We start from the raw sequence: 27,105 nt of genomic DNA, 5'->3' as shown, positions 1-27,105 counted from the left end.
AAAGTTTCAAGTCTGGGTGCCAGACAGAGGTACTAACACCAGAATTATAGAAAGTTGGAGAAAAGCAGGTCTGTGCAAAATGGAAAAGAAAATGATGGAGTCATTTTTGATTGGGTTCAAAGTGAAGCAAGCATCACTGGCACAACTTCTGGATTGAGACATCCAGCAGGTAACTGGGATATTTTGAACTGGCAAGCAGTGAAGAGATGAGAGACTGAAAAGAGAGGAGTCAGTCATAAGTGAAGATAATGAAGTCATGGGAATGGATGTGGAAAAGCATTAAGACAGAATGGAAACAGCAAAAGACAAATGTTAATGGAACACTTACATCTCACACAGTGTGGGAGGAAGGGGGCAAAGGAGCAAAGACAGGATCCGCCTTACAAGTAGCAGGGTAATCCAGAGTATACACCACGATGTCTCAAAAGTCAAAAGAGTGTGGGAATTTAAGTCAAATCTCTTCTATCCAGATCATACCCCTTTCCCTCATAATCCAATGGTTTACTGGGAAGAGATGAGTTTTGAAGTAAGATAAGCCTGAATGCTAATCCTGGTTCCATCACTTACATATCCTTTAGGAATGTCAAACTTCCTGGGCTTCAGTATCTTCATCTGTAACAGGAAGATGACACTACCTACCTTTCAGGTGTGCTGCATAGATTAAATGAGAGAGTAAATGTAAGTCAAACAGCACACAGTAGGTACTCAGTAAATAGTGTACATGATCTTCCTTCTTGGCTCTTCCAAACTATCTCACATGAAGATGGTCTCGAAAAAAATCTACTGGACAACAAAGAGCTTCAAGCTTATGATGAATTAAAAGAAAGCTGATAAAGGCAATCTCTTGAACAGCAGTGAGATTAAATAAGCCATGGCAGAGAAACACAAAATTTTACAACCCACTACCCACTCTCAGTCCCACTCCGCCAATACTACCCCCACCAAAAAATAATTCTCCATTAACACTCAAGGAAAGATCACTCCAGTAGGACCCATATTTCCAGTATTCACTTATAATCACATGTTTCAGGGACCAACCAGCAGAGCTGAGTCTGAAATGTAATAGAGAACAGAGCTCCAAAAGCTACACACTGTTAACAATTTCTTTCTCTAGAGTGGGGAGAGGACTTCCCAAGGGAAGGGCTAGAGAGGCCTCCATGTTGGAACTAGTAGCACAGAGCCTGTAGACACTTTATGAGTGGTTGCATTGTTTGTACATAGCTTATATGAAAGCCAGGCTTTCATGACACAAATGTAAGGTATGATTGTGAAAGACCACCCATTGTTAAGAGTAACCGTCGACTGTCGAACAGCTTAGCACACAATTATTAATTATTGCTATCAGAAACAATACAAAGCTGACCTCTTGATTCAAATATATTTCCCACATAGAAGTCAGTGTGTTTGTGAGTTTGTCTGTATGTTTACATATGTCTTGAACCATGACAACATACAGTCATATTTTCTCTTAATCAAGAGAGTTCTTGAAGTCTTCAGCGGGATTTTAAACTCAGCAGATGTTGGCAAAATACATTTTAAGACATGTCACATGCAAAAGCCTGGAAAATATCATCCACACCCAGGACTTCCAACTTGAGTCTATACGTTGATGAGTCACAACTATTCTCTGAACTTCAGAAAAGTGTATACACTCTTTCCCAGTGATCTCATCTATTCCCAGAGTTTCAATTACCTTGTAATATGTTGACAGAGTCCAAGTATGTATTCAGCCCTGATTTCTTTCTACTCTGTGATCCAAGTTATGTCAACTAGCTGATAGGTCTGCCCTAATGATCAAAGGATGCCTTAATTCCTCTGTTTCAGTCCCTAAATTTTTGGTCCTCGTAAATCTCACCCATTGATTCAACAAGTGTTTACTGAGCACCTGTTAAGTGCTATGTCCCCACCACACATAAAACTAAAAGGTCTAGACTTTTTCCCTGTTCTCATACTTGATCACCCAATCACATCTACTCTATGTTTTTTATTCTCTCAATTATCTTTATTAAGTTTTATGTATTTGTTTCATAAGAGAGACAGACCAGAACACCTCTAGGTTCTTTGTGGTGGCAGGGACTGAACCTCAGGACTTGATTTATGCAAAAAAAATATGCACTCTACCTAATGAGTTACCTCCTTCAGCACACTTGACTTTATCTTTTATTTTCCTATTTACTGTCTGCCCTATCTTTTCACCCTCATTATTCAAACTCCATGCTACAATTTTCTTTTCTTCTTCTCCTCCTCCTCCTTCTCCTCCTTCTCCTTCTCCTTCTTCTCCTTCTTCATCTTCTCTTCCTCCTACTCCTCCTTCTTTTTCTTCTTCTCTCTCAATCTCTCTCTCTGTCTCTGTCTCTCTCTCTCCCCCTCCCTCCCTCCCTCTCTCTTTCTCTCTCCTCCAGAAATATTGCTGGAACTCCATGCCTGCACTATGAATCCACTGCTCCTAGTAATCTTTTATTTCCTTTTTTTTCATCGTATTTGATAGGACAGTGAGATAGGACAGAGTGCCCAGTTTTAGTGAGAAAGTCATGTTTCTGCTTATTTGACTCCCTCCCTAGGTGTTATTGTTGGTTTTTTTTTTTTTTATCTTATTCATCAACTCCTTATACAGTGCCTGAAATAGAATCAGTGTCCAATAGATGTTGGGTGAAGTAAATAAAGAATGATTAAAAATATATATATTTACGCATTGGGAGTTGGGCGGTAGTGCAGCGGGTTAAGCGCACGTGGCCCAAAGTGCGAGGACCGGCATAAGGATCCTGGTTCCAGCCCCCGCTCCCCACCTACAGGGGAGTCACTTCACAGGCAGTGAAGCAGGTCTGCAGGTGTCTATCTTTCACTCCCCCTCTCTGTCTTCCCCTTCTCTATCCATTTCTCTCTGTCCTATCCAACAATGACATCAGTAACAACAATAATAACTATAACAACAGTAAAAAGAAAAAAAAAAACAAGGGCAACAAAAAAGGAAATAAATAAATAAATATTAAAAACAAAAGTATTTATGCATTTAGGGAGTTGGTGGCACTAGCTCTGCAACAATTTGGGGCCAATCCTACTAAAAGTGATTTATTCCAGCTCTGAAAAGCTGTTCCCCTTAGCACTACTCAGGAAGTGAAGCTTAGTCTTTGAATTTTTAAGGGAAAAGAGATCTAGAGAAATTATATGGGTCTATGCATGTGTGTGTGTGTGTGTGTGTGTGTGTGTGTGTGTGTGTGTGTGTGTGTGTGTGTGTTTCAAGTAGCTCCGTGAAACTCTGAATCTGCAGATATTTTATAAGGAGTTGCACTGTTTGTATATAATGCATATGAAAGCCCGTCTTTCATGGCACAAATATAAGGTATGATTGAAAAAAGACCACCCACTGCTACAAGTAAAAACTTTCAAACAGTTTAAAGAACACATAATTATTAATTGCTGCTATCAAAATGACAGAATATATATTTATACATATATATTTATATGTATATTAAAACAAAGATGTATATAAATATGAAACATAACTGACCACATTTAGATAAAACTACAACTAAAAATGTTTCTCTGGCTTGTCACTTCCTTCTCAAACTTCACTTTTGAAAGAGAGGTACTGAGGTTCCTAGAGCCACAAAAAATAGACATGTGCACTTCAACTCTGCCACCCTTTCCTCAGCCTCTGCTGCCCACCAACTTGACAACTATATTCATCATCCATTCTCTAGGTAGAAGCTATCTTGGGGTCTCAGTTAACAGTGGCCAGAATGTCTGGGCTATGTGTTTAGCGGATTATTTTGAAGCAATTTCAATGTTGATTAATAACTCTAGACAAGGAACTCCACTCAGTACCCCGGAATGTATTATGATTACTCCAAAATGGGTTCTACATTCAATGAATGTAGGGTCTCAAAGAGGTCATGACTAAGCTACATACTTCAAGAAGACATGGATAGTAAATAAGACCTTACAGATAAAGTATTTCTGGGAACCAAAGGCAATCAGGGCATAGTTCTGGTTTATCTCTGTATACATGCAAATTTTTATATTTAAATATTTTAACACCTATCTGTCTATAGGTCTGTCACTCTAATTCTTCCTCTATTCACCAAATTTCCCTCACATTCATTCATCTAAACCAAAATCTAACAAAGAGCTATAGAAAAATCAGGATGGGGAGTCGGGCTGTAGTGCAGTGGATTAAGCGCAGGTGGCGCAAAGCACAAGGACCGGCATAAGGATCCCAGTTCGAGCCCCCTGCTCCCCACTTGCAGGGGAGTCACTTCACAGGCTGTGAAGCAGGTCTGCAGGTGTCTGTCTTTCTCTCCCCCTCTCTGTCTTCCCCTCCTCTCTCCATTTCTCTCTGTCCTATCCAACAATGACAACAATAATAACTACAACAATAAAACAAGGGCAACAAAAAGGGAATAAATAAATAAATATTTTTTAAAAATTAAAAAAAGAAAGATCAGGATGCCATGATGCATAAGTACCAATATGTAGAGTTTAGGACAGAGATAGCAGAATCATAATTAAGTGGCAAAATATGCAGGGAGAACTCTAACCAATTCATCCTGTTCTTTTTTTACCCTCTTCCTGCTTGAGAACTGTTCTGAAAGGACTCTTCTTCTTTAAAATATTGTATTTATTAATGAAAGGGAGGGAGAGAGGGAGACAGAGAGAGAGAAAACGAATCAGACATGTGCTGCCAGGGATCAAACTTAGGACCTGATGCTTCATGGGCCACCTCCTGGACCACTCCGAAAAGACTCTTTATGGGCCATACCTACAAATAAAATTTTCATAATTGAAAATCCACTTTGCAATATGTTCTCTAAAATGTACATTTATGAAGCTTGTTGTTATAGGTTAAAAAGATCAAACATTGAGGAAAAACTTATATACATTTGGTGTACGTTTCTGTAACTGATGCCAAGTTGTATTATTTTCACAAATAAAAACTACAGATCTGTAAAGCTAACTATTTGTACTTATGCCCATGTAGATGTAATTTATTTTTTAAAATTATTTTGAATAGCCTTGTAAACAAGTACAAAATACTTACCTCTCGCGCGATTTAGCTACTGTACTTCTCCGGGGAATTAGAATGCAGCTGAATGAATTAAACCAATGTCCTTTGTCACTTACCTATAGTCAACAAATGGACTTGTAATCTGAAAAAGTAGTTACTTTTTAGAAGCCCTAGTACACTAAATAAAAATAAACTGACTACTTAAATACTGTTTTTATGGAAATTTTAACATGTGCAATACATTCGTAACTCCATTTGTTCCATCTAAATATCCAGTTATTTGCATTAAACATTATGCTAGACACTGGATGTACAAAGATGACTAAGAAACATTCCCTAATCTCAAGGTCATCATAGTCTAGGAAGGGAGGCAGATAATTATGAATATATATCTTAAAGATACCATAATCAAGATTTCCAACTTTCCAGTAATAAATTCATCTTCAAAAGGCAGACTCATAAAGGACAATTAAAATTTGACTGTAAAATTCTGCCATATTCTGGACTTATAAAAATGTTTCATTGGGAGTCGGGCGGTGGCGCAGTGGGTTAAGCGCACGTGGCGCAAAGTGCAGGGACCGGCGTAAGGATCCTGGTTCGAGCCCCCGGCTCCCCACCTGCAGGGGAGTCGCTTCACGGGAGGTGAAGCAGGTCTGCAGGTGTCTATCTTTCTCTCCTCTCTCTCTGTCTTCCCCTCCTCTCTCCATTTCTCTCTGTCCTATCCAACAACAAAGCAACGTCAACAATGGCAATAATGACCGCAACGAGGCTGCAACAACTAGGGCAACAAAAAGGGGAAAAAATGGCCTCCAGGAGCGGTGGATTCATGGTGCAGGCACCGAGCCCAGCAATAACCCTGGAGGAAAAAAAAAATGTTTCATTGTGGGTTTTTTTTTCTTTGCAATATTTTCAAATCTGAGACATGCACATCTTAAAGATGTGATGCATTCAGGTGGATGAATGCAATGCAATGGGTGGATTTTTTTTTTACCAGAGCACTCTCAGCTATGGTTATGGTGGTGCTGTGGATTAAACCTGAGACCTTGGAGAATGAGTCTTTTTGCATAACCGTTATACTGTCTCTCTCTCTCTATCCCTAGGGTAGAGGTTTCTTCTAGAATGGTTTCAACTTCACTGCCCCCCGCTTTTTAAATTTTTATTTATAAAAAGGAAACACTGACAAGACCATAGGATAAGAGGGGTACAACTCCACACAATTCCCACCACCAGAACTCCATATCCCATCCCCTCTTCTGATAGCTTTCCTATTCTTTATCCCTCTGGGAGTATGGACCCAAGGTCATTGTGGGATGCAGAAGGTGGAAGTACTTGCTTCCCCACTTAACATGAGTGTTGGCAGGTCGATCCATACTTTCAGCCTGTCTCTCTCTTTCCCTAGTGGGGCAGGGTTCAGGGGAAGCGAGGCTCCAGGACACATTTGTGGCATCGTCTGCCCAAGGAGGTCTGATTGGCATCATGGTAGCATCTGCTCCTTTTTCTAATATTTTATTTATTTTTATTTTTGAGAGAGAGGATGGGGGACACCAGAACACTGCTCAGCTCTGGCTTATGGTGGTGCTGGGGATTGAACCTGGAACCTTTGGAGCTTCAGGTATGAGAGTCTGTTTGTATAACCATTATGCTATCTCCCTAGCCAAAGCATCTGCTTCTTATAGAAACTTTCACTTATATTTTATCTCCCTTTCTATCAATTATTTATCAATATAAGCTTATTAAGTATACTTCAAAGAGCTTAGTGGATTTACTAATCTAGCACATAAATACAATTTCAACTAGAAGTAATGAACTGTTCTCCACATAAGCAATCTCTTTTGGTTCTAACACTGACTTCTTTTAATTCTTAAGGAAAAACACAAATAAGGCTGTATCCAACTACACACAAAGAGAGGCAAAAATAAAAATTTCCTTCTGAGAAATCAATGCAGATTTATCTTTTGTTTGTTTTGTTTTGTTTAAAAATAGTAAACAAATTATTCTAATAATTAGCACTTTGGTAACTAAGTAATCTTTCGTTGGCCTGATTCAAAGTACAGAACTAAGTCTCCATTGTCTATCCAACAAGGTGTTCAAGTGAGACTCTAGTATTCCAGTCAGTGTTTTCTGCTCACACACAGTCTTTCAAAATGCACGTTTTTTCCCTGTTGTTATTTCCACCTTGGCCTTGCTTTCTGAACCACATTTTCCCTGTCAAAAGGTAAATTCCCATTTACTTTACGCTGTCTCCAAAGTCAGCCTAGGACCCATGACTTGGATTCTATTTTCTAATATTCATTTCTTTTTCTTTTTTTTAAAGTTTTATTTCTTTTTTTTTAATATTTATTTTATTTATTTATTCCCTTTTGTTGCCCTTGTTGTTTTATTGTTGTAGTTATTATTGTTGTTGTCGTTGTTGGATAGGACAGAGAGAAATGGAGAGAGGAGGGGAAGACAGAGAGGAGGAGAGAAAGATAGACACCTGCAGACCTGCTTCACCGCCTGTGAAGCGACTCCCCTGCAGGTGGGGAGCCGGGGTTCTAATATTCATTTCTTAATGAAGTGCTAGGAACCCTGTTTCAAGCCAGACAATGTGCTAAGTATGGGCAGAAGAGTGCTTTTTTTTTTCTCAGTCAACAATTTCCATTAGACCCTAGATTTTAAAAAAAATCAAAAAATCAAACCTGTTTACACACTCATTCAGCACTGAATAAAGACTGACTCTCAGTCTGATCTCTTGAACTGAGCCTGTGCACGAATTCAGATCCTCGGTTACAGAAACCTGTGAAGTACTTCAACAGGTCCATGCATGTGTTACAGCTCAATATCCCTAATATGGTAATGTCAACATTAGAAAGAAAGGTCTAGCTGACGTTAAATCAGAATTTGATTTAAGAGATGTCTTACAATTTTGTGCTATAATAATTGTTGATCTTTAGTGACACTAAGCAGTTATAACAATGTGGCTAATTTTAGCTTTTTCTTTGGATACTAGACAGTAAGAAGCCTGTTAAGAGTCACTAGATAATTGAGCTAAGGTGGAATCTGTTGTCTCCTATAAAAATGTACATAGCCTGAAATTTTTTATCCTCAAATCTCGATAGCATGCTATAACAAGTTGACCAAGGCTCTTAAAATAAGTCAGGGGGCATATAGCTCAAAAAGCGTTTGAAGGCCAAGGTGATAGCTCCGCCTATTATAGCACCAATTTGCATGCCTGAGAGGCCCCAGCGGTTGCAGGTTCAATCACAGGCACTGCGTTGTGCCAGAGTTGAGAAATGCTCTGGCCATATCTCTCTCTTCTCTCTTAATAAATAAATAAATAAGTATTTAAGAGCTCACGGAGAAAACATAGTGATTAGACATTCCATTAGTGTCAATTATTCACTAAATGTTCTATGGGGCTCTTAGCATTCTGTATAATGCTGCATCGACTGCAGTGCTTTCCCTTTAAGAAACTTATAATCTAAAACATACAAATAGCCATATGCAGAAAGAAGCTGGAGATCAGAGTAAAAGGAAGCATTCACAAAAAATGTACAAATTCAGCATGCCAGAACTTTTCAGTTGAGCAATACGATCCCCAGTGAAATTCTTTCCAAATGATGTATCGTGTGCATGAGTTACAAGTGATTATCTTCAATTTTCTTAGAAATGAGTAATAAGATACCTCTTAAGACCCATGCTTTTGTATATGCATCAAACAATAAAGTTGGTGTGGTCATTCTTAGTTGCCATTTAAGGGGGAAACATATATTCTGTCTTGTCTCATAGCAGATAAATCCAGGACTTCTCTTTTCTCCCAGGTTGATAATACGCACTCTTTTCCCAGGCTGCAGTGAACAAGCATTGTTACTCTAAAGATGGAAGTAGCAGAATGCTGAAAAATATTGCATCAAAATATTGGATACAACCAACCACCCCCTAAGGAAAAACACATACACACACATTGCAAAACTGACACCATCTGTGTCATCTAGCATCCATCAAAATCTTCTTATGCCTGGATTTCCTCATGTCAACAAAAGGCATTTGTTCCAAGAATTTTAAAAAAAAGAGAAAAGAAAAAAATTCTTTTTAAGATGGCGCCCCTATTAAGTGATTTCTCCCTATTTCCCACTTCATCTCTTCAGTTCTTTCCCCCGCCCAGAGCTTGCTATTGTGATCATTTCAGTCAATTTCCTGGAGGTATTTTGTAGCGCTTTTCACCCTATTTAATCCTACAAGTTTCCTGAGAAGCCTGTTTACTTGTAGGCTCCCCAACTAGACTGTGAGCACTTTGACAAAAAAAAAAAAAAAAAAAAAAAAAAAAGGCTGTCTTATTCCTCTCCTCTCACTGCATGCACAGCACCTAGCACTGAGACGGTCAAGGAGTGGGCAATCTCGGGTTCTTCTTGGGTCAAGAAGCTTCCATCAGTCATCTCCTCAATCAAACTAGCACTTCTCTCTGAGAACCACCTCCACACCGATTGGAGGGTTAGTGTGATAAATGGATCGGGATTCATTTCAAGAATTCTCCAAACTGCTGCAAGTTAGCACAGAGCAATGCAACTTTTTTTCAAAGTTTAAACAAATCACCTCCTCACCCAAATAACTAATACACCCTCAGAAGAGAGAAAAACCTGCCCCACCTCACTTCTTACTCTCTCTCCTGGCACCAGGACCAGCTAACAGCTTCAGACTAATTGGACAACTACAGCTGGTGACCCAGATACAGTGGCAAGTTATCAGACTCTGGAAACAACAATGAATACCAAACTCCTTGTTTGGAGAATGGTGATTTTTTTTGCTTTTTACATTGTCAGGGTGATTTGAGAAACTCCCAATCATTTTTGGCTCTTCGGGCCTACCTTTAAGCCATAGGGACATTTGTTCTTCCAATTTGCAACTTCCACTACTCATGACCCTCAAAGGTAAGATTCCTCAGTCTTTTTTTTGGAGGGGGGTGGTTTGCAACATTACCATGGTTTGATTTTCTCATTTCCACTGGTCCCCTTTACCACCAACCCCCACAAAAGTGGTGTATGGCATTCATAAAGTGAATTACACTTGATTTTTGTTTAGAGAAAATTTTTTCAGACTTCTGTGACATTCCCTTGAGACAACTGGAAACATCATTGTCTGATTACTAGCTCACTTTCCTTGCCTAAAATTGTATCCATTCTTGATTGCGCCTGTGGGTAGGTTAAGCAAAACAAAATAAACATCTAGACTTATGAGCTCATTGGCTTTTTTTTTTTTCTCTGAATTTTTCTAAATTAAATAAGGGCAAAGGATCTGCACTGAAAGTCAGTTATATGGATTTTTCTGCCAAATGCTAACTCTGTGAGCCTGGTTTCCATCTGTGGTACTTTCCAAGTTACAAACCCTTTAAAAGAGAGAGAGTGGAGTATGAAAAGATCTATGGATTTGGGGGACATCCTATTTAGAATTGCTATTCTATGCCTTTGAACACTCTAAAAGAAATGGGAACACGAGATTGCAAGGCTTTAGATCAGCTTTGTGGACGTGTAGTGTAGTCCTTCAGCACCAGTGATTTATTTTTTTTTAGGTTGGCTGATTCCAAATGCCATTTAGTCTCATCCATATTAGCTTAAGAAATGTACCTTATCCACTCTACCCCAATTCTGCTAATGGCCAAAGTTAGCAGTCAATCCCCACATGCGCCCCCTACGTGAAACAGGACATTCTTAAGGATTTCTCCTTACTGCGACCAAATCTCATTTTATCTGGGACAAAGAAAGCTTAACACAGTTAATACAGTGGAGCGGACAAGCTGAACATGGCTTAAATATAGACAGAGGAAGAAAAGTTAAGCGGTCATCAGATGGTTCATAACTATCAAATAATTTGCAGCTCTCTTTCAATTTCCAACCATTGATCAACAGCAGCAAATTACACATTTATTCATTTTGAAATTATGCACTTGCCATTGTATTTAGTCTGCCATTATCCTCTCTTCTCTGAAATACTGATGAGCTCTTTCCATACATGGACATTAGGATTTTCACCATGTTTTCCATATCTACAATGGCCATATTTGCCCAGCCATATTTTCAATTTAGGACATGCAGTCTGGAGAGTACTGTGTAGTTGCACTGCCTCCGCCAAAAAAAAACATGGTCCCAGAAAAATCTAGGATCTATGCAATCTATGTGATTATCACCATATGTGGAGTTTGACTTAGCTCCAGTCCACACCAGAAGACTGTCTGCCATGTACAAGGTGCTCAGCACTATATCTGTTGGCTACATGGAAGCGAAGTAGGGTGGGTTGGGTTTATATGGGGAAAAAGCCCTAAAATTGATTTCCCCTGCAAGTTTGGAAATGGTACAGGAAGAGGAGAGATCGCCACTACAGTATGGCCACCTTTAGACCAGTTGTGAGGGATAGCAGGTAGGAAGGAGGGACTAGAGGCTAAACAGGCCAAGTCCAGTACACACAGTGTGTGGGCCCTCCATATACTTTTTTTTCTACAATTGCTGCAGAGTCAGCCAGCCAGCCAGCCAGCCAGCCAGCCAGCAAGCTGGGGGAAAGTGGAGAGGGGAAAAGCATGTGTGTGTGTGTGTGTGTGTGTGTGTGTGTGTGTGTGTGTGTGTGTGTGCCTTCTGTCTCTGCCTCCCCCGCTTTTTTTTTCTTTATTTATTTCTTTTAAGCACAACCTTTACTCCCTGGTTTGAAATCAGCCCAGCTGTGGCCCCAACCCCAACCCGCAACCCATTCATCTTGGGGGCTGGGAGTGGAGGGGTGGGGAGGCTCATTCTGTGAGGACCAATTTTTACATTACCAAGAAAAAGCATGTTCTCTGGCCTGAGCAATCTAATTACCCTGGCACTTCGGCACTTCGAGGGGGAGAGAGATTCGCCTGTTGTTTCAGCTCGGTAAAACTGATTCATATGTTGCCCCTTACAGTTCACGCTCACGCCCACGTGATGCGTTATTAAGACTCCACAGTAGAAGAGGTAGTTCTACCCTGCCCAGGAGTGAATCCCTGCAAGGCAAAATTTAACATATGCGCAAATGCATTTCAGACCCCAAAAAGGGCGACCAATTACCTTTGCAACTAAACAGCAGGGTCGCTGGGCTCTTTTTTTCCACCTAAAGAAAAGGCCCAGGGCGCACTGGCTGCCTAGGTAACCTCCTGCCAGTGAAAGCTAGCCGGCAGCGCCCTTGGGGCACGCATCGCATTCACAACTTGGTCCAAACTGCAGGTCCACCTCCCTGACTTACTGGGGGAGTCGGGGAGTCAAGTTTGATGGAAGGTAGCTCCTTGTACGTTCGCCAAGCGCCTGGTGGCGTCTCCCTGGCTAGGTAGAAAAGCTGGCCGTTTCTCCCAGCGTACCTCAGACCACTGAACCTGTGTGAAACGGTCTCTCTTTGGCCCGCATGGTCAATGCTGCAACTTGTGCGGGTGGGTGGAAGGGGGGGCCGAACATGGCTGGATTTTAGGGTTTCCACTATGGGACAGTCAATCACGCAAGGCCATTAATATGCATCATCTGTTGACAGCGGCAGCCCTGGCTCAGGTTAAAATGTACCATTACACTGCGATCTGGAGGTGCTGAACAAAAGGCAGGCGTTGGAAAACTTTCCTGGCCAGAAAGCCCTCTCTAGTTGAAGGTCTAGTCTGTCAAAGAGGCAGATGGATCTAAGGGGTGGTGGTGGTGGTGGTGGTGGTGGTGGGTGTGGGTGGGTGTGTTAAATCTGCGGATTCCCGCTCCTGGGTCAGCTGCACGGGTTTGGAAGCGGGTTTTGACCAACCTAGAAAAGGGACGTTTTGCTGAAGAAAAGGAAGGGTTCATTCTTGCCTGTTGGTGTGTGTGTGGCGGAGGCGGGGGGGGGGGGTCCTACTCAAAAGTTTCCCTCCGCGCGTCTTTACCTGCAGCTACCAATGCGGAGATGTGTCCTCAACTTTGCCTGCACTTGGGCCCGCGAGCACTGGGGTTAGGGCTGGGGGAAGGCTGGGCGACGAAGGGTCCGAGCCGCGATCCAGCCCCGACTGTGATTCTGGCACGTACGTGCGATCGAGGGTGGCAGATTCCCGAGGCACAAGCTCAGAGGTGGGGCGCCAGTTCACCCAGATGTGACCAGGGAACCGGCTCCCACCTTCCCGCCCTCTCCACCCCAGCACCACCCCCGCACCAAAATGGGCGCTAGAGAGAAAGCCATTCCCGTGGTTCCTCCCACACGCACCTTCCCTGGCAGCAAAGCGACCCCGGGGTGCGGGCACGGTCCCCCACACTCACCCTTCTCCCCCCGTAACCCCCTTGCCGGACCTGGCCGGGCCACAGGCGCGCCGATCATCCCCGGGTGCCCAGCTGCAGGGTGCACGATCGCGGCCCCGCGGGGGAGCGCGCCCGGGGTCCGGCCACCACGCGCCTCGGAGCTCTCGGTGGGGCGCGCGCGGGGCTGCTCCTCACCTGGCACAGGAGTCTCGGGCACCCACTTGAGTCCGGGCTGCAGCCTCTGGAAGAAGGAGCGGACCTGGTGACAGGTGGCGTCCGGAGGCGGCGGCGGGGGCTGCGCCTGTCCGGGCCACTCCAGGCTGAGCAGCATCACCACCACCAAGCACGCGGTGCGCACGGTCCCAGCCATCGTGCAGGGCGCCGAGCGAGCGGGAGAGCGCGGGAGAATGGCAGCGGGGATCGAGAGTGGTCCTGGGACTCGACAAGCCTGGCGGTGGCCCTGAGAAGCGGGAGACGTGCCGCTACCCAGCCGCTGCAAAAGTTTCCTCGCAGCTACCTGGACGCTGGGCGAGTGCGGGAAGGGCGGGCGACTCAGCCAGGGCGGGGCGGGGCTGCGCGCGGGGGCGGGGCGGGGCGGGGCCAGGCGCAGGCGGCGCAGTTGCGCGGCAGCGGCGGCGGCGGCGGCGGCGGCGGCGGCGGCGGCGGCCGTGCGGGGCGAGCCGGCAGGGCGCTGGGCTGCAGGGCTGCGGGGGAGCGGTGGAGGCGCGGGAGCAAGATGCGGGGCCCTGGCTCCTAGCAGCCGGGCCCTGCCCAGGCGCTCGTTCGCCGCTGCTTGGCACAGGGCGCTCTGGCAGAACTACTGCAGAGGGACTCGGACGAGCTGATTGGCTTCCCGGCAGCCGTCCCCGCTGACTGGCTCCAGGAGAAGTTCCCCAGCCTCATTCCTCCTTCCCGCCGCTCATTGGCCTGCAGCCAGGGGGCTTTCTCCTTTCAGGGATTTTTTTTTTCTTGCATCCTTCCTCGGGGTGCATGAGGGTCCCCGGATTAGAGGTCCCCATCGGCTACGCCACAGATCTCCCAGCCCGACCCAACTCTTGGCGGCTTGCGTAGCCACACAAGGTCTCCCTCCTCTGCCTCAAATGCTCCCATTCCTGCCTTCCCAGGAGCTTCCCGAGCCCTTCTCCCCTAGGATCTGAGGCCATGTTCGCACACCCAAAACACAGCCACATTCTGGGACCGCTGGGGATAGCCCAGCTCATCTATGACTGCTATACCTAAAAATAATAATAATGATAACAAAAATTAAAAAGTCTCTGCGTCTCTGGGGCTTACTGGGTTTGGTTTCACAGAACCACTCCAAGGCCAGGACGAGGGAAGCACACTCCCAGCATGTGAAAAGCCTTCTCCTGATGGGGACTTATCCGGAAGCAAACTGGCGACAGCCAAGTCACCTGGGGTGTGGAGTCAGTCGAATCACTAGAAATTATTTTGCACAGCATATTGACTGAGCACGGAGTAGAAGCTTGGACCCCAGTCCCCACCTAGCTTGCTTAGATCTCACCATTGGAAATCCAGTTCTTTGAAAGTCTAATGCCTCTCAGAGGACGAATGCATTACCTCCATGCTCCCAAGTCACGTTCTGTGAGCAGTGTGGTGTGTGTGTGTGTGTGTGTGTGTGTGTGTGTGTGTGTACATACACACACACACATACACATGCATCCACACACCTTAGCATAGTGTCTTCTGCATAGTAAGAACTCAGTGAATGCCTGTATAATGAGATTATTTAACACTTCGGTGTGAATTCATTTATCATTTGCTGTGTGTCCTTTCTGATCTAGGTGAGAAAAGGTTTCATTTGGTAGACAAAGTGAGAGTCTGCCCCAGGAATTCTGGGGGAGTGCTACAACAGGAGAGAGGAGCTCTGCCTAGCACATCCATTCATTCATTCGCAGATATTGCAGTTCCTACTGTGTGTGATTCCTGTTGTGCCAGATACTGTGGCACAAAAACGACTGACCCATGGTACCTGACCTCAAGTTTAGTAGGAAGGACAACCAAACGGGAAACTTTCATAAGCCTTGAGCTAAGAGGGGCAAGTGCAGTTTTCAGATCTGCTTCCCAGGACACAGCAGGCCATAGACTCAGTCTTGAAAGATCACTAGATGTTGAAGTAAGAAGAGATGGGGGGAAGGGAGGGCGCCAAAAGGAAAGGAGCAATGATGAACAAAGAGGTTGAGAGGAGAGGGCCTGGCATGGAGAGTGGGCGGTCCACGTAATGATTTCAGGCTGGGGAGCTGGGAGCTCAGGCAGCAGAGGTAAGCAGAGGCCAGATTATGCAGAGGCTGGAGGCAACCCTGAGGAGCCTGGGGAACCACTTAAGGAAATTTGAAGCAGAGGGGCGACACGATTGTATCTGTCTTATGCAAAGATCTCTCCATCAAGATTATGGAGACTGGCTTGGAGATGGAAAGAGATTTGGAGCAAGTTAAGAGGCTATGAAAATAATCCAAAGGAGAAATGCTCCAGACCTATGGCAGGGAGAGATTTAGAAGAGGGGGAAAAAAGAATGGGGGGTGCTATTTAGGAGGTGGAACTTAACAGGCAAAGCAACCTAGTGGGGGGCAAGGGGGAGGAGGGGAGAGAAGGAGTCAAGGACTGAGGGCTCATTTCTTCCCTCTTCACCCCCCACCCAACAAACATTTGAGTGCTGCCTATGTATCTGGCATTCTTCTCCTGCTTCATAATTTTGCCTGGGGCTAGGCCTGCGCCTGCATTGAACATTTGACAAATGACATACCCACTTTAAAAGAAACACCAATTAAGAGTCATAATTTGGCTGGTGAGTTTGATATGTTCCACCTGTGGAGCCCTGCGACCAAAGGGCAGATTGGAAGGCAAGCATTGATTGAATTTCATGACCTCGCAGAGGAAGACATGACCTCCCATAAATTCATGATCTTCCAGAGCTCATGCAACTAACTACAAAGGCAACAGTTGTTTTCAACTACTGGGTATTATTGAGCACCTTGAAAAGAGGAACTGTGACTTATTTTTAATATACACTTTTATATCCACCACACTTTCTGTGAGCCAGGGTAATGCATCCCAAATGTGAAGTGTGTGAATGCCTGGTGGCATGTGGGCTGGTGAAATCTGGGGGTTTTGTTTAACGAAGACTTGGTTTAGTGTGGCTTAGGAAGACGAGAAAAAAAAAGACACAAGCAGTGCATCCAACCCCATGATTTCATTAAGAAAAAGCTAAGTTGATCACATTACAATTAGTCTCTACCTATAGAAGTCTGAAATGACTCAAAGAAAAAAAACTTAACCATTTTCAGAATATGAAGTTAAAACAAAACTCATGGGTTGATATGTGCATAAATAAAATCTGGGCTAAGTTGTAGACAAATGGGTCCTGAGGTTTTGTGAACTATTTCTTTGGACTTCAAGTTTCTACTCCCCCTCCAAAGAGCTACTTCAAGGCTTTAAACTGCCAGACGGTAGGAGTTAGTAAAACTTGGTGAGGCTTAAAGAGTGATTCCATTTTTATAAGTGCCTCTTAAAGACTTTCTAGCCCTCCATCCCACAAGTGATGACTCTACTCATGTGAATTTTAGACATTGGAACTGACACCAGGGCATGTTCTTTGGGTCTGAAATGTTTGCAGAAACAAGATGGACACCTTACTGCTTTGCCTAGACAGGGAGGGCTGTGGAAGCTGATCACTGAAAACCCAGTTCTTTGGCCAAAGTAGAACAATTTCTGCTGTAATATTGCCCAAACAGACAGACAGACAGACAGGCAATCATGCATAGAGACTGAGTTTTCTTTTACATAAATGTCTACGCCACCTTTCAATGTTCCTTTCTTCCCATTAGAAGGCAAGTCAGTGCCTCATCCATACTCTTCAGCTAGTAGAGAGAAAGAGAAATAATCAGTCTAGAGACACAAAAGGATGTGCTGATTGAGCCGGTGTTCACTCGCTACAATCCATGGTTCTGTGCTCTCAGGTCCAGTTGGAAACGTCTTGATAACACCACTGGGCCCCATTTTCTTCTCTGGGCCTCAGAGGAAAGCTACCTAGCACAGCAGGCCCAGAAGAACTCTGCTTCACCTTTCCTTCCTAGTCTCCAGTTTGAAAGAATTAGAGAATTCCCAGCTGTAGCCAGCCGCTATTATCTTGCTGGAGCTGGGAGGAGAGTCTGGTTCCATGGCTCCAAAAGCAGCATAAATCAAGGTTTCTGGGAGAGGGTTAAGAAAGGGTGTTCAACAGCTGCCGCCACGGGAGGGGTTCAGACACAGCCCTGCACATGGCCACACACACACACACACACACACACACACACACACACACACACACACACTTTGTTTTGGGCCCTGTCTACTCTGGCCACCAGGTGATAGGCCCTCACTCCTACCCCCCACCACCCCAGGGTGCACACTATCTTCTCCCTTTCACTCACTCCATCCTTCAAACCTTTTTTTCAGAGAAGCAACTTGAAAACTCATCCATGGCCAGTGTATATATTTGATAGGCTCCAATGGGGCTGCCCACCCAGGGGTATGAGTATTTTAACAGGGATCAAAGCTTGAAACCAAAGGAACAGAACTTTACAAACTGTGGAATTCCAGGCATTTGCCAGTGGGAAGGGAGTGTTTAAACTGAGGGGCAATGAGGCCTTTTTTGGTGCACCTGAAATCACATCATGTAGACAGTTGCTTATATGTTACAGCAGTGCCGCTCACAGTCAACACCTCCCCAGCCACACCTCTGCACTGGATGGCACACAGCCACTTTGTCTCCTCTCCTCTGGCAGTGTATGACTCCTTTGTGGGGCTGGAGAGGAGGGGAGGCGCCAGGCACACTGATCCCAGTTCTCCCAAATGTATAAGCTCTGATCGGAGCATGAATTATGGTCCTTGGGGAAAGAGCTTGCATTCATTCATCCCCGCCAGCAGGCTGGTGCAATGTAAATGGTAACTTTGTAAGTTGAAAGACTTAGAGCCATTTTGAAAATTGTAGAATAATCCCAGGCAGAATTGGGCTCCGGGTATATGGGAAATTTATCGGCCTGGTTGAGATGCAGGCATTATGAGTTGTGGATGGATAGTGTCTCCTCAGACCAGGGACTCTGCTTTGCCCTCAATAAATCCACACTGAGCTTCTTGTCAGTCCATGTCAAACACTTGGGGAGGAAGGAGAAACTATAAAAAAAATTTGTTTGTGACATCACGCTGATTACTACAAATTAAAATTACTCTATTTTGTCTTTGTATGAGAGATATCGAACTAGACTCCATTGTCCATTGATTTTTTTTTTCTTTTTGGATTGGGAAGACATATTGCCTATGTATCAAATGTTTCCTGTCTTGTGTGTAGGATATTTGGTGTTCTCTAACAATGTAAGGAGTTGTAGTTTGGTGATTGAAAGGATGATAACTTTAAATCTACTGGCTGGTGATGCCTGAGGCATGGCTTTATGTGCCACATGGCAATTCACACACACACTGTGTTTTGCTTTGAGTTATTGTGGACCAAAAAAAAAAAAAGAATAGTGCAGGTAATGCAATATATTTGTGTTGATGTATGATGTGTAGAGCCTATAAGTAATTTTCCTAAGTTTTTTCTAGGTCTTTATGCTCCAAGGCTTGGGTTCCACCAAAAGGTCAATAACAATTGGTCTCTAGCAGTGGACCTCTCTGTGTTTCCATCAAGGCCTTTCCCATCCCCAGAGCTTCCCAAATTTCCTGTAATTTCATGACAATCACCAACACAGACCACAACTGTTGCTTTCAAAGACCTCCCAGACCAGACCACTTTCCAATCTTCATCCACAGTGCTAAGTGTTGGGGCAGGGGGAGAATTTCAAAACATGATTCTCATAAGAAAAGGCCATCTTCCCCCACTCCCTACTCGATAGTTGCCTGAAGAGTGTTTGTTAGGACCTGTGTTCTTGAGAAGCAGGATGGTTGGGACCAACAACCAAACCAAGGGGAGAAAAGTTGGAGACTCTCCATACCCTATCACCCAGGTACAAAAGTCCACTCAACTGACTGAACTAACACTTGGGGTGATCACTGTACTTGCCGCATTGTGTAGCGAATGAATGTTTACCTTTTTCTCTCCACCATGACCTTCAGCTCACCATGTGAGCTTCAGATGAATCCATAGAACTCTTGACTTTTTCCTCTAGTACAATGTGCAGTGTGGTTTGTGTATCTGGTCTGGTCCATTTGCTACTGGTCTGGGATATGTTTAAGTAAAAAAGAAGGGAGTAAGCATTTAGAGACTTAGCATTTTCACATTACTGCCACATTTAAGCACATGATGGTTTAGCCCCCGTGTTGAATTTAATAACTATTTTTAAAGGCCTTATAGCTTGTTTTCATTTTTTTCACTTTTTCTGCTCATTCATTTTTGATGTGGGAAGAGACAGAGGCTTTGTCTTTCTGGATTTTATGTGGTGCTGGGCTCTTATTCATGCAAGATATGTGCTCTACCATGTAACCACCTCCTCAACCTAAGTCAGTCTTTTTAATAGTCTTTTTCTAACGTATTTGCATATGTCAGGCAGAAAATAAAAGGGAGATGAACTATTATAATTTTGCCTCCAAGGTTATCCCTGGGGGCTTGGTTGCTTGCACTATGAATCCACCATTCTTGGAGGCCATTTTTTCCCATTTTCTTATAGGAGAAGCAGACAGAAATTGAGAGGGGAGGGGAAGATAGAGAGAAGGAGAGAAAGATAGACATCTGCAAACTTGCTTCATTGCTTGTGGAGCAGCCTTCCTGCAGGTGAGGAGCCAAGGGCTCGAACCGGGATCCTTATGCTGCATGCTATGTGTGCTTAGCCTGGTGAGCCAGCCCCACAAAGGGATACGAATTAAACTGATCCTTTACAACAATTTGAGAAGCACATCCCTAGTATGTGCTCATTGCCTTGCCCCATGACTGTCCCTTAGTAAGTGTCACGAATTTCTCCTCTTACAGACAAATTCCTATCACCCGCGCAAGCTGGTTTCCGCCCAGGAAGATCTACCTACGAACAAGTCCTGGCCCTCTCAACTTACATTGAAAATGGATTCCAGAAGAATTTAAAGACGGATGCTGTTTTTGTTGATCTCACAGCAGCCTATGACACGGTCTGGCATCGTGGTCTCCTAGTCAAGATCTCAAGATGCCTGCCTCCATGGGTGGCCAACACTATATCGTTCCTTCTCCAAAACAGAAGATTCCGGGTGCATCTGGGTGACAAGTCTAGCAGATGGAGACTTGTCTCAAGTGGCCTCCCCCAGGGCTCTGTTCTGGCTCCTACGCTATTTAATATTTACATCAATGACCTCCCAGAAACTTCTTCAAGGAAGTTCATCTACGTCGATGACATCTGCTGTGAAACTCAGGCATCCAAGTTCGACATCCTGGAGGAAACACTCACGAAAGACATGTCTCTGATACCTGATTACTGTAAAAAATGGCGACTAATCCCTAGCACTGCAAAAACGGTATCATCTGTTTTCCATCTACACCATGCCTCGGCCTCGCGTGAGCTTAATGTGCAGCTTGGCGGTACGAGAATCCGGCATGAAGCCCAGCCAGTCTATCTTGGCGTTACTCTCGATCACACTCTGTCATTTCACAAACATCTCATAAAAACTGCAGCAAAGGTGGGCGCGAGGAACAACATCATTGCAAGACTGGCCAGCTCCTCATGGGGCGCGAGCGCTTCCACACTATGATCATCATCTCTGGCATTATGCTATTCCACTGCAGAATACTGTGCCCCAGTATGGTTCCGTAGCCCCCATGTCCACTTGGTCGATTCCAAATTATATTCCTCCATGAGGATAATTTCTGGAACCATCCATTCCACCCCAGTTCCATGGCTGCCAGTTCTTAGCAACATCGCCCCGCCAGATATTCGTCGGGATGCGGCATCATCTAAGTTCATTTCCCACGTCTACGCTCGACCGGACCTGCCAATATACGCGGATATCTTCGCCCACCCTGTCCAACGCTTGACGTCTCATCATCCAATCTGGTCTCCTACACCTACACTGAACTTCTCTGTTCCAGACTCTTGGAAACAGAGTTGGCAGTCAGCTGAGGTAAAGAACAAACACCTCATCACAGACCCCTGCAAGTGTCAACCCGGTTTTGACCTAGCACGTTATGATTGGGCCCTCCTCAATCGCTATCGAAGAGGCCATGGCCGGTGTGCCGCTATGTTCCATCGCTGGGGAGCCAGAGACGACCCGAACTGCCCCTGCGGCTACAGACAGACTATGACCCACATAGTCAACGACTGCCACCTCTCCTGATTCAAAGGAGGTCTCGAAACTTTACATCAGGCTCAACCTGATGCTGTTAACTGGCTATGGAAGAAGGGCAAACGCTAGAAGTAGAAGTAAGTGTTCTTCAAATAAAGCTCTCCGTGATTTTCTTTATGAAGATAAACCCCTGCCTTCACATTTACAGAGCATTCTTATGAAAACCACAACACACACAAAAAAAACTTTCTAATAATAGGTAGCCCACTTGAAGATGAATTTCCAACTAGATTTCTCCCATTTTAAAAAAAATCACCCAATTGGCATATCCACTATTTGGTCCACTTTTATTCAAGCAGTGCACGGGAAAGAATTGCTAATGGTTTACGTGAGAGTTTTGCATCACTGCAGATACGGAAAAGAGATTGAACCCCACAGCTTCCATAGTTTATTTTTGACCAATTATTGCAACTCTAATTTGGATCATGTTTTCTGCTGTCAGCGAAAGAGATGCTAACCTGTGGATGAAAGCCTATTGACTTACAGCAAGATGATAAGATCCAGAGGGAAGTACTGCTTCCTTGGAATGCCTTCATCTCATTCATCCTTACTACATGTCAGAAGCATAGCAAGTCTCCCCTGCCATAAATAAATTGCATGCCATTACTCAGAAGATTTAAGCTCTGTTGGATGTCTCCTGTCCATCCCTAAGTCCTGTGAAACTTATGGTGAATGTCATATGTTTTGTTAGCAGTGTTTTTTTTTTTTTTCTTTTCTTTTCTTTTGTTTTTTTTTGGTTGGATATTGTTCTGAAGTCATTTCATAGGGGAGTGTCCTGTCTTCCCAAATAGACTGGAATAATTGAAAGAGCAGAGAGCCAGCAGCCAGAAAAGTTGATTTCTACTTCTGGTTCTGCTATCCTAAGCCCTGTGACCCTAAATCAGTAACTTAACATCTCTGAACTACAACCTCCTTGGCTGTAAATTGTGGGTGGTAGACAGTCTGTGTTTACGTGATTATGGACTCCTTAGGGGAAGGCTCTTTTTCTTAAATTCTAACATATATAGTCCAATATATAGTCACTTAAAATTGCTTTACAAAATTATAAAATCTCAAGAGCATAGTTTCACACCCATCTCTGTGTGTTTACAACTCACCACACCCATCACCAATGTCCCTGTGCCACCTCTACCCAAGGGAAGGATTCTTCTACTTTTATATCCACCTTCTAGAACAGTTCCCAGAACGTAGTAAGCCCCTGATGCATATGGGTAAAACAAGTAACTGAAGGTAATTGCAGACCTCAGCAATGGTTCTATGCAAGGCTGTCAAGAAACAGTTTCTATTTTTCCCCTTTATTGGAGGAGTAATGTTTTACATTTGACAGTGAATACAATAGTTTGTACATGCATAACATTTCTCAGTTTTCCACATAACAATACAACCCCCACTAGGTCCTCCATCATCCTTTTCCAGGACCTGTACTCCCCACCCCACCCCAGAGTCTTTTACTTTGGTGCAATACACCAACTCCAGTTCAGGTTCTACTTGTGTTTTCTCTTCTGATCTTGTTTTTCAACTTCTACCTGAGGGTGAGATCATCCCATATTCATCCTTTTGTTTCTGACTTAATCCACTTAACATGATTTCTTCAAGCTCCATCCAAGATGGGCTGAAAACAGTAAAGTCACCATTTTTAATAGCTGAGTAGTATTCCATTGTGTATATATACCACAACTTACTCAGTCACCCATCTGTTGTTGGACACCTATGTTGCTTCCAGGTTTTGGCTATTACAAATTGTGTTGCTATGAACATAAATATAAAAATAAATAAATAAAAGAAGCATTTGGAGGTTCATGAGTCATAAATCATGTTTATTTGTTTGTAGTTTGTTTTTATGCCAGAGCACTGCTCTGCTCTGGCTTATGTTGATGTGGGAGACTGAACCTGGGACCAGAGAGTCTCAGGCATGAGAGTAGGTTTGCATAGCCATTATGCTATCTCCCTCACTGTGAAGACCACTTAAATCTGTTTTTCTGTGAATGCTCAGCATATTCGTGCTTCTAATAAGTAATGCTGTAACAATGCAGAGGAAAATGAATATACTATCAATCATGAACTCTTTTATCTCCAAAAATACAAAAAACAAGTGTTTTTTACAATCAAGTTGTGTTTAAAAAAACAGCTGAAGCTTTGATGTTGATTCTTTAAAATTAAAAAGTGTCTGGGTGCGGGGCGATAGCACACCAGCTTAAGCGCACCAGTTTAAACGCGCACATAGAGCGAAGCACAAGGACAAGCACAAGGGTGCCCATTCGAGCCTCCCCCGCCCCGGCTTTCCACCTGTAGGGTGGGGGTGGGGTTGCTTCACACTAGGTGAAGCGGATGTGCTGGTGTCTATCTTTCTCTTCCCCTCCTCTATCAATTTTTCTGGAAAAAAATGGCCTGCAGGAGCAGTGGATTCCTATTGTAGGTACCATGCCCCAGTGATAACCCTGGAGGCAAAACAAAACAAAACAAACAAACAAAAACACAAAAAACTATCAGGTGTTTATGATCCTGGAGGTGATCCTGAGGCATTGCAAGTTTCATTCCTGACATTGCATGAATCAGAATGATGTTCTTGTTTTCTCTCCCTTTTTTTCTCTCATTCTCAAAAATAAATACAGTCTTTTAAAAGGACTATAAAGTACTAGAGGGGGACCAGACGGTGGCACAGCTGGTTACACACACATTACAGTGCACAAGGACCCAGGTTCAAGCCCCTGGTCTCCACCTCCAGGGGAAAAGCTTCACAAGTGGTGAAGCAGGGCTGCAGGTGTCTCTCTGTCTCTCTCCCTGTCTATTTTCCCTCTCCTCTTAATTGATCTATGTCCCTATCCAATAATAAATAAATAAATACAAATTAAAAATAAGTAAAGGACTAAAGATAAGAGTCTGTCCAAATCTTACCATGGAAGGAATATAATAAATCCCTATATTGTTTGTAAATGATTGTGCTAGACTCTTAGGAGAATTTTTTTACTTTGTTTTATTTACTTCACAAGACAGATGAGAAATATACAGAGACACAGAGACAGGGACAGAGACAGAGGGCAGGGAGATACCAGAGGAACACTCTGGCATATGGGGTGGTGGATATTAAACTTGGGACCTCACACTTACAAATTAAAAGTTCTATCAATACACCACCTTTTAAGAGATATTTTCCTGTTGAAAAACCTTTATTAGTCTTTTCTTTGAATGTCTTTGAGAAATTTATTGTGTATTTTGATAACTTAATAAACAAAGTATATGAAAACTAATATATTCTTGGGGGCTGGGAGGTGGCATACCTGGTAAAGTACATACATCATAGTGCACAAGGACCTGGGTTCAAGCCCCAGGACCCCACCTATAAGGGGGAAGCTTCATGAGTGGTGAATAGTACTGCAAGTATCTTTCTCTGTCTCCCTTTCTCTTCTCAATTTCTGCCTGTCCAAAATAAATAAATAAAATTTTATCTATTTATTATTGGATAGAAAAATTGAGAAGGGAGGGGAAGATAGAGAGAAAAAGAGACAACTGCAGCCCTATTTCACCACTCATGAAGCTTCTCCCCTGCAGGTAGGGACCAAGGGTTTGAACTGGGGTTACTGTGCACTGTCATGTGTGTGCTTAACCAGGTGCACTACTGCCTGGCCCCTAAATGAAATATTTTATAAGATAACTAATTGGGAATTGGGCGATAGCACAGCAGGTTTAGCGCAGGTGGCGCAAAGCACAAGGACCGGCATAAGGATCCCAGTTCGAGACTCTGGCTCCCCACGTGCTGGGGATTCGCTTCACAAGTGGTGAAGCAGATCTGCAGGTGTCTATCTTTCTCTCTTCCTCTTTGTCTTCCCCTCCTCTCTCCATTTCTCTCTGTCCTATCCAACAACAAAGACATCAATAACAACAATAATAACTATAACAATAAAACAACAGGGGCAACAAAAGGGAATAAATAAATATTAAAAAGATAACTAATCTATTTTTAATGCTCTGTTTTTACCATAGTTGAATATTGAGCTATATTGGGACTAAAAAAAAAAAAAAAAGGTAAGGCATTGAGCACAGCATGGTCTGTGCTGGGCAACTTGCTGGGCATCATGCAACTTGCTTTCTTAGCAACCAACACTAGTCCTCTGCAGTGATTTCTTCCTTCTTGAACATATGTTATCAAATGCTCAGATCTGGATCCTTTGACATCAGTCTGTTTTTTGCAAATTGCAACTCTGGAATCCAAGTTTAATGTAGCCTTCCTAGGACTTTCCTTTGTTCTCCCTATTAGTATCCAACCTCCCAGGGAATTTCAACTGGCACCTGGGTTTACTTGGTCTACTTGTTTTAACATCTGTTGCAACACAATTATCACAAGACTCTGCTCAGCATGGTGGACTAGGCAGAGCTTCTGGAGTCAGAGAGTCCCTAGCCCAAATTCCAGCTCTATTACTTACTAGCTGAGCAACCTTGGATAGGCTGCCTTAATGGGCTGAGCCTTCACTAACAAAACCAGGTTGAAAGCCTTAACCTTTGTTGATAAATGAACAGCAAGCTTGATCCCTGTGATAATGTAAGCAGAGCACAAAGCTAATTGGAGAAGTCTGGTAACCAGAATACTTCTAACCACTGTATATTTTTTTGAATATTCTTTCCACTTCTCTGTGTGCTAGAGAAAAAAAAAATCTCTCACCTTGAAAGGTCTATGAGAGGACTGGAGTTGATAAAAATTAAAAGTGGCAGGGGAGCTAGCACAATGGTTATGCAAAAGACTGTCATTCTTGAGGCTTTTAAATCCCTGGTTCAATTCCCCATACTATCAGAAGCAAGAGCTGTGCAGTGCTCTGATGAAAAAAAAAAAAAAAAAAAAACCTTTTGTGACTGAGAAAATAGTATAGTGGTTCTGTAAAAGACTTTCATGCCTGAGGCTCTGAGGTTCCAGGTTCAATCCCCAGCACCACCATAAACTAAAGCTGAGCAGTACTCTGGTCTTTATGTCTGTATTTTTCTTGTTAAAATAAAAAAAAGTTAAATTAAATTGAAATTAAAAGCAGCTGGCTTATGATAGGTATCCACATCACCCTCTGACCCTTACACCTATTTCTTCTGGAAGTCATCAAAGCCAGATATTTTGCTGATTTTTTAAAAATTTTTTTGATATTTATTTCCTTTTTGTTGCCCTTGTTTTTATTGTTGTTGTAGTTATTATTGTTATTGATGTTATCGTTGTTGGATAGGACAGAGAGAAATGGAGAGAGGAGGGGAAGACAGAGAGGGGGAGAGAAAGACAGACACCTGCAGACCTGTTTCACCACCTGTGAAGCGAACCCCCTACAGGTGGGGAGCCGGGGGCTCGAACCGGGATCCTTACGCTGGTCCTTGATTTTGCTGATTTGTAATAGACATTGCTTTGTTTTTTGTTTATTACCAACCTTTACTGAAAATTCACTGCATTCTAAGCACTGAAGCTATACCCTTGCAGGTTAAACTCTTGCCCTCATGAACCTTACCCAAGATTGTTTTTAGCCATGGAGGTGATTAGAGATGACTGAGTGATACTGATTTTTGTTGTGAAGTCACTACCATCTTTGAGGAGTGCCCAACCACCAAGGTTTATAGGATTTG

General features: G+C 43.5%; 1 protein-coding gene across 1 annotated transcript in view; it reads right to left on the bottom strand.

Moving 5' to 3' along the window:
- The window catches only part of GPC3 (glypican 3), a 465,788-nt gene extending 451,968 nt beyond the window's left edge, over positions 1-13,820 (bottom strand). Inside the window, exon 1 of the mRNA XM_007517010.2 lies at positions 13,420-13,820. Coding sequence (XP_007517072.1) covers positions 13,420-13,594 — 175 coding nt within the window. The 5' untranslated portion in view covers positions 13,595-13,820. The remainder of the gene's footprint in view (positions 1-13,419) is intronic.
- Between the last annotated feature and the right edge of the window lie 13,285 nt (positions 13,821-27,105).

Source organism: Erinaceus europaeus, chromosome X (assembly GCF_950295315.1).
Source record: "Erinaceus europaeus chromosome X, mEriEur2.1, whole genome shotgun sequence".
Lineage (NCBI taxonomy): Eukaryota > Metazoa > Chordata > Mammalia > Eulipotyphla > Erinaceidae > Erinaceus > Erinaceus europaeus.
The sequence above is the reverse complement of the archived record's forward strand: the minus strand, read 5'-3'. Positions and strand labels throughout refer to the sequence as shown.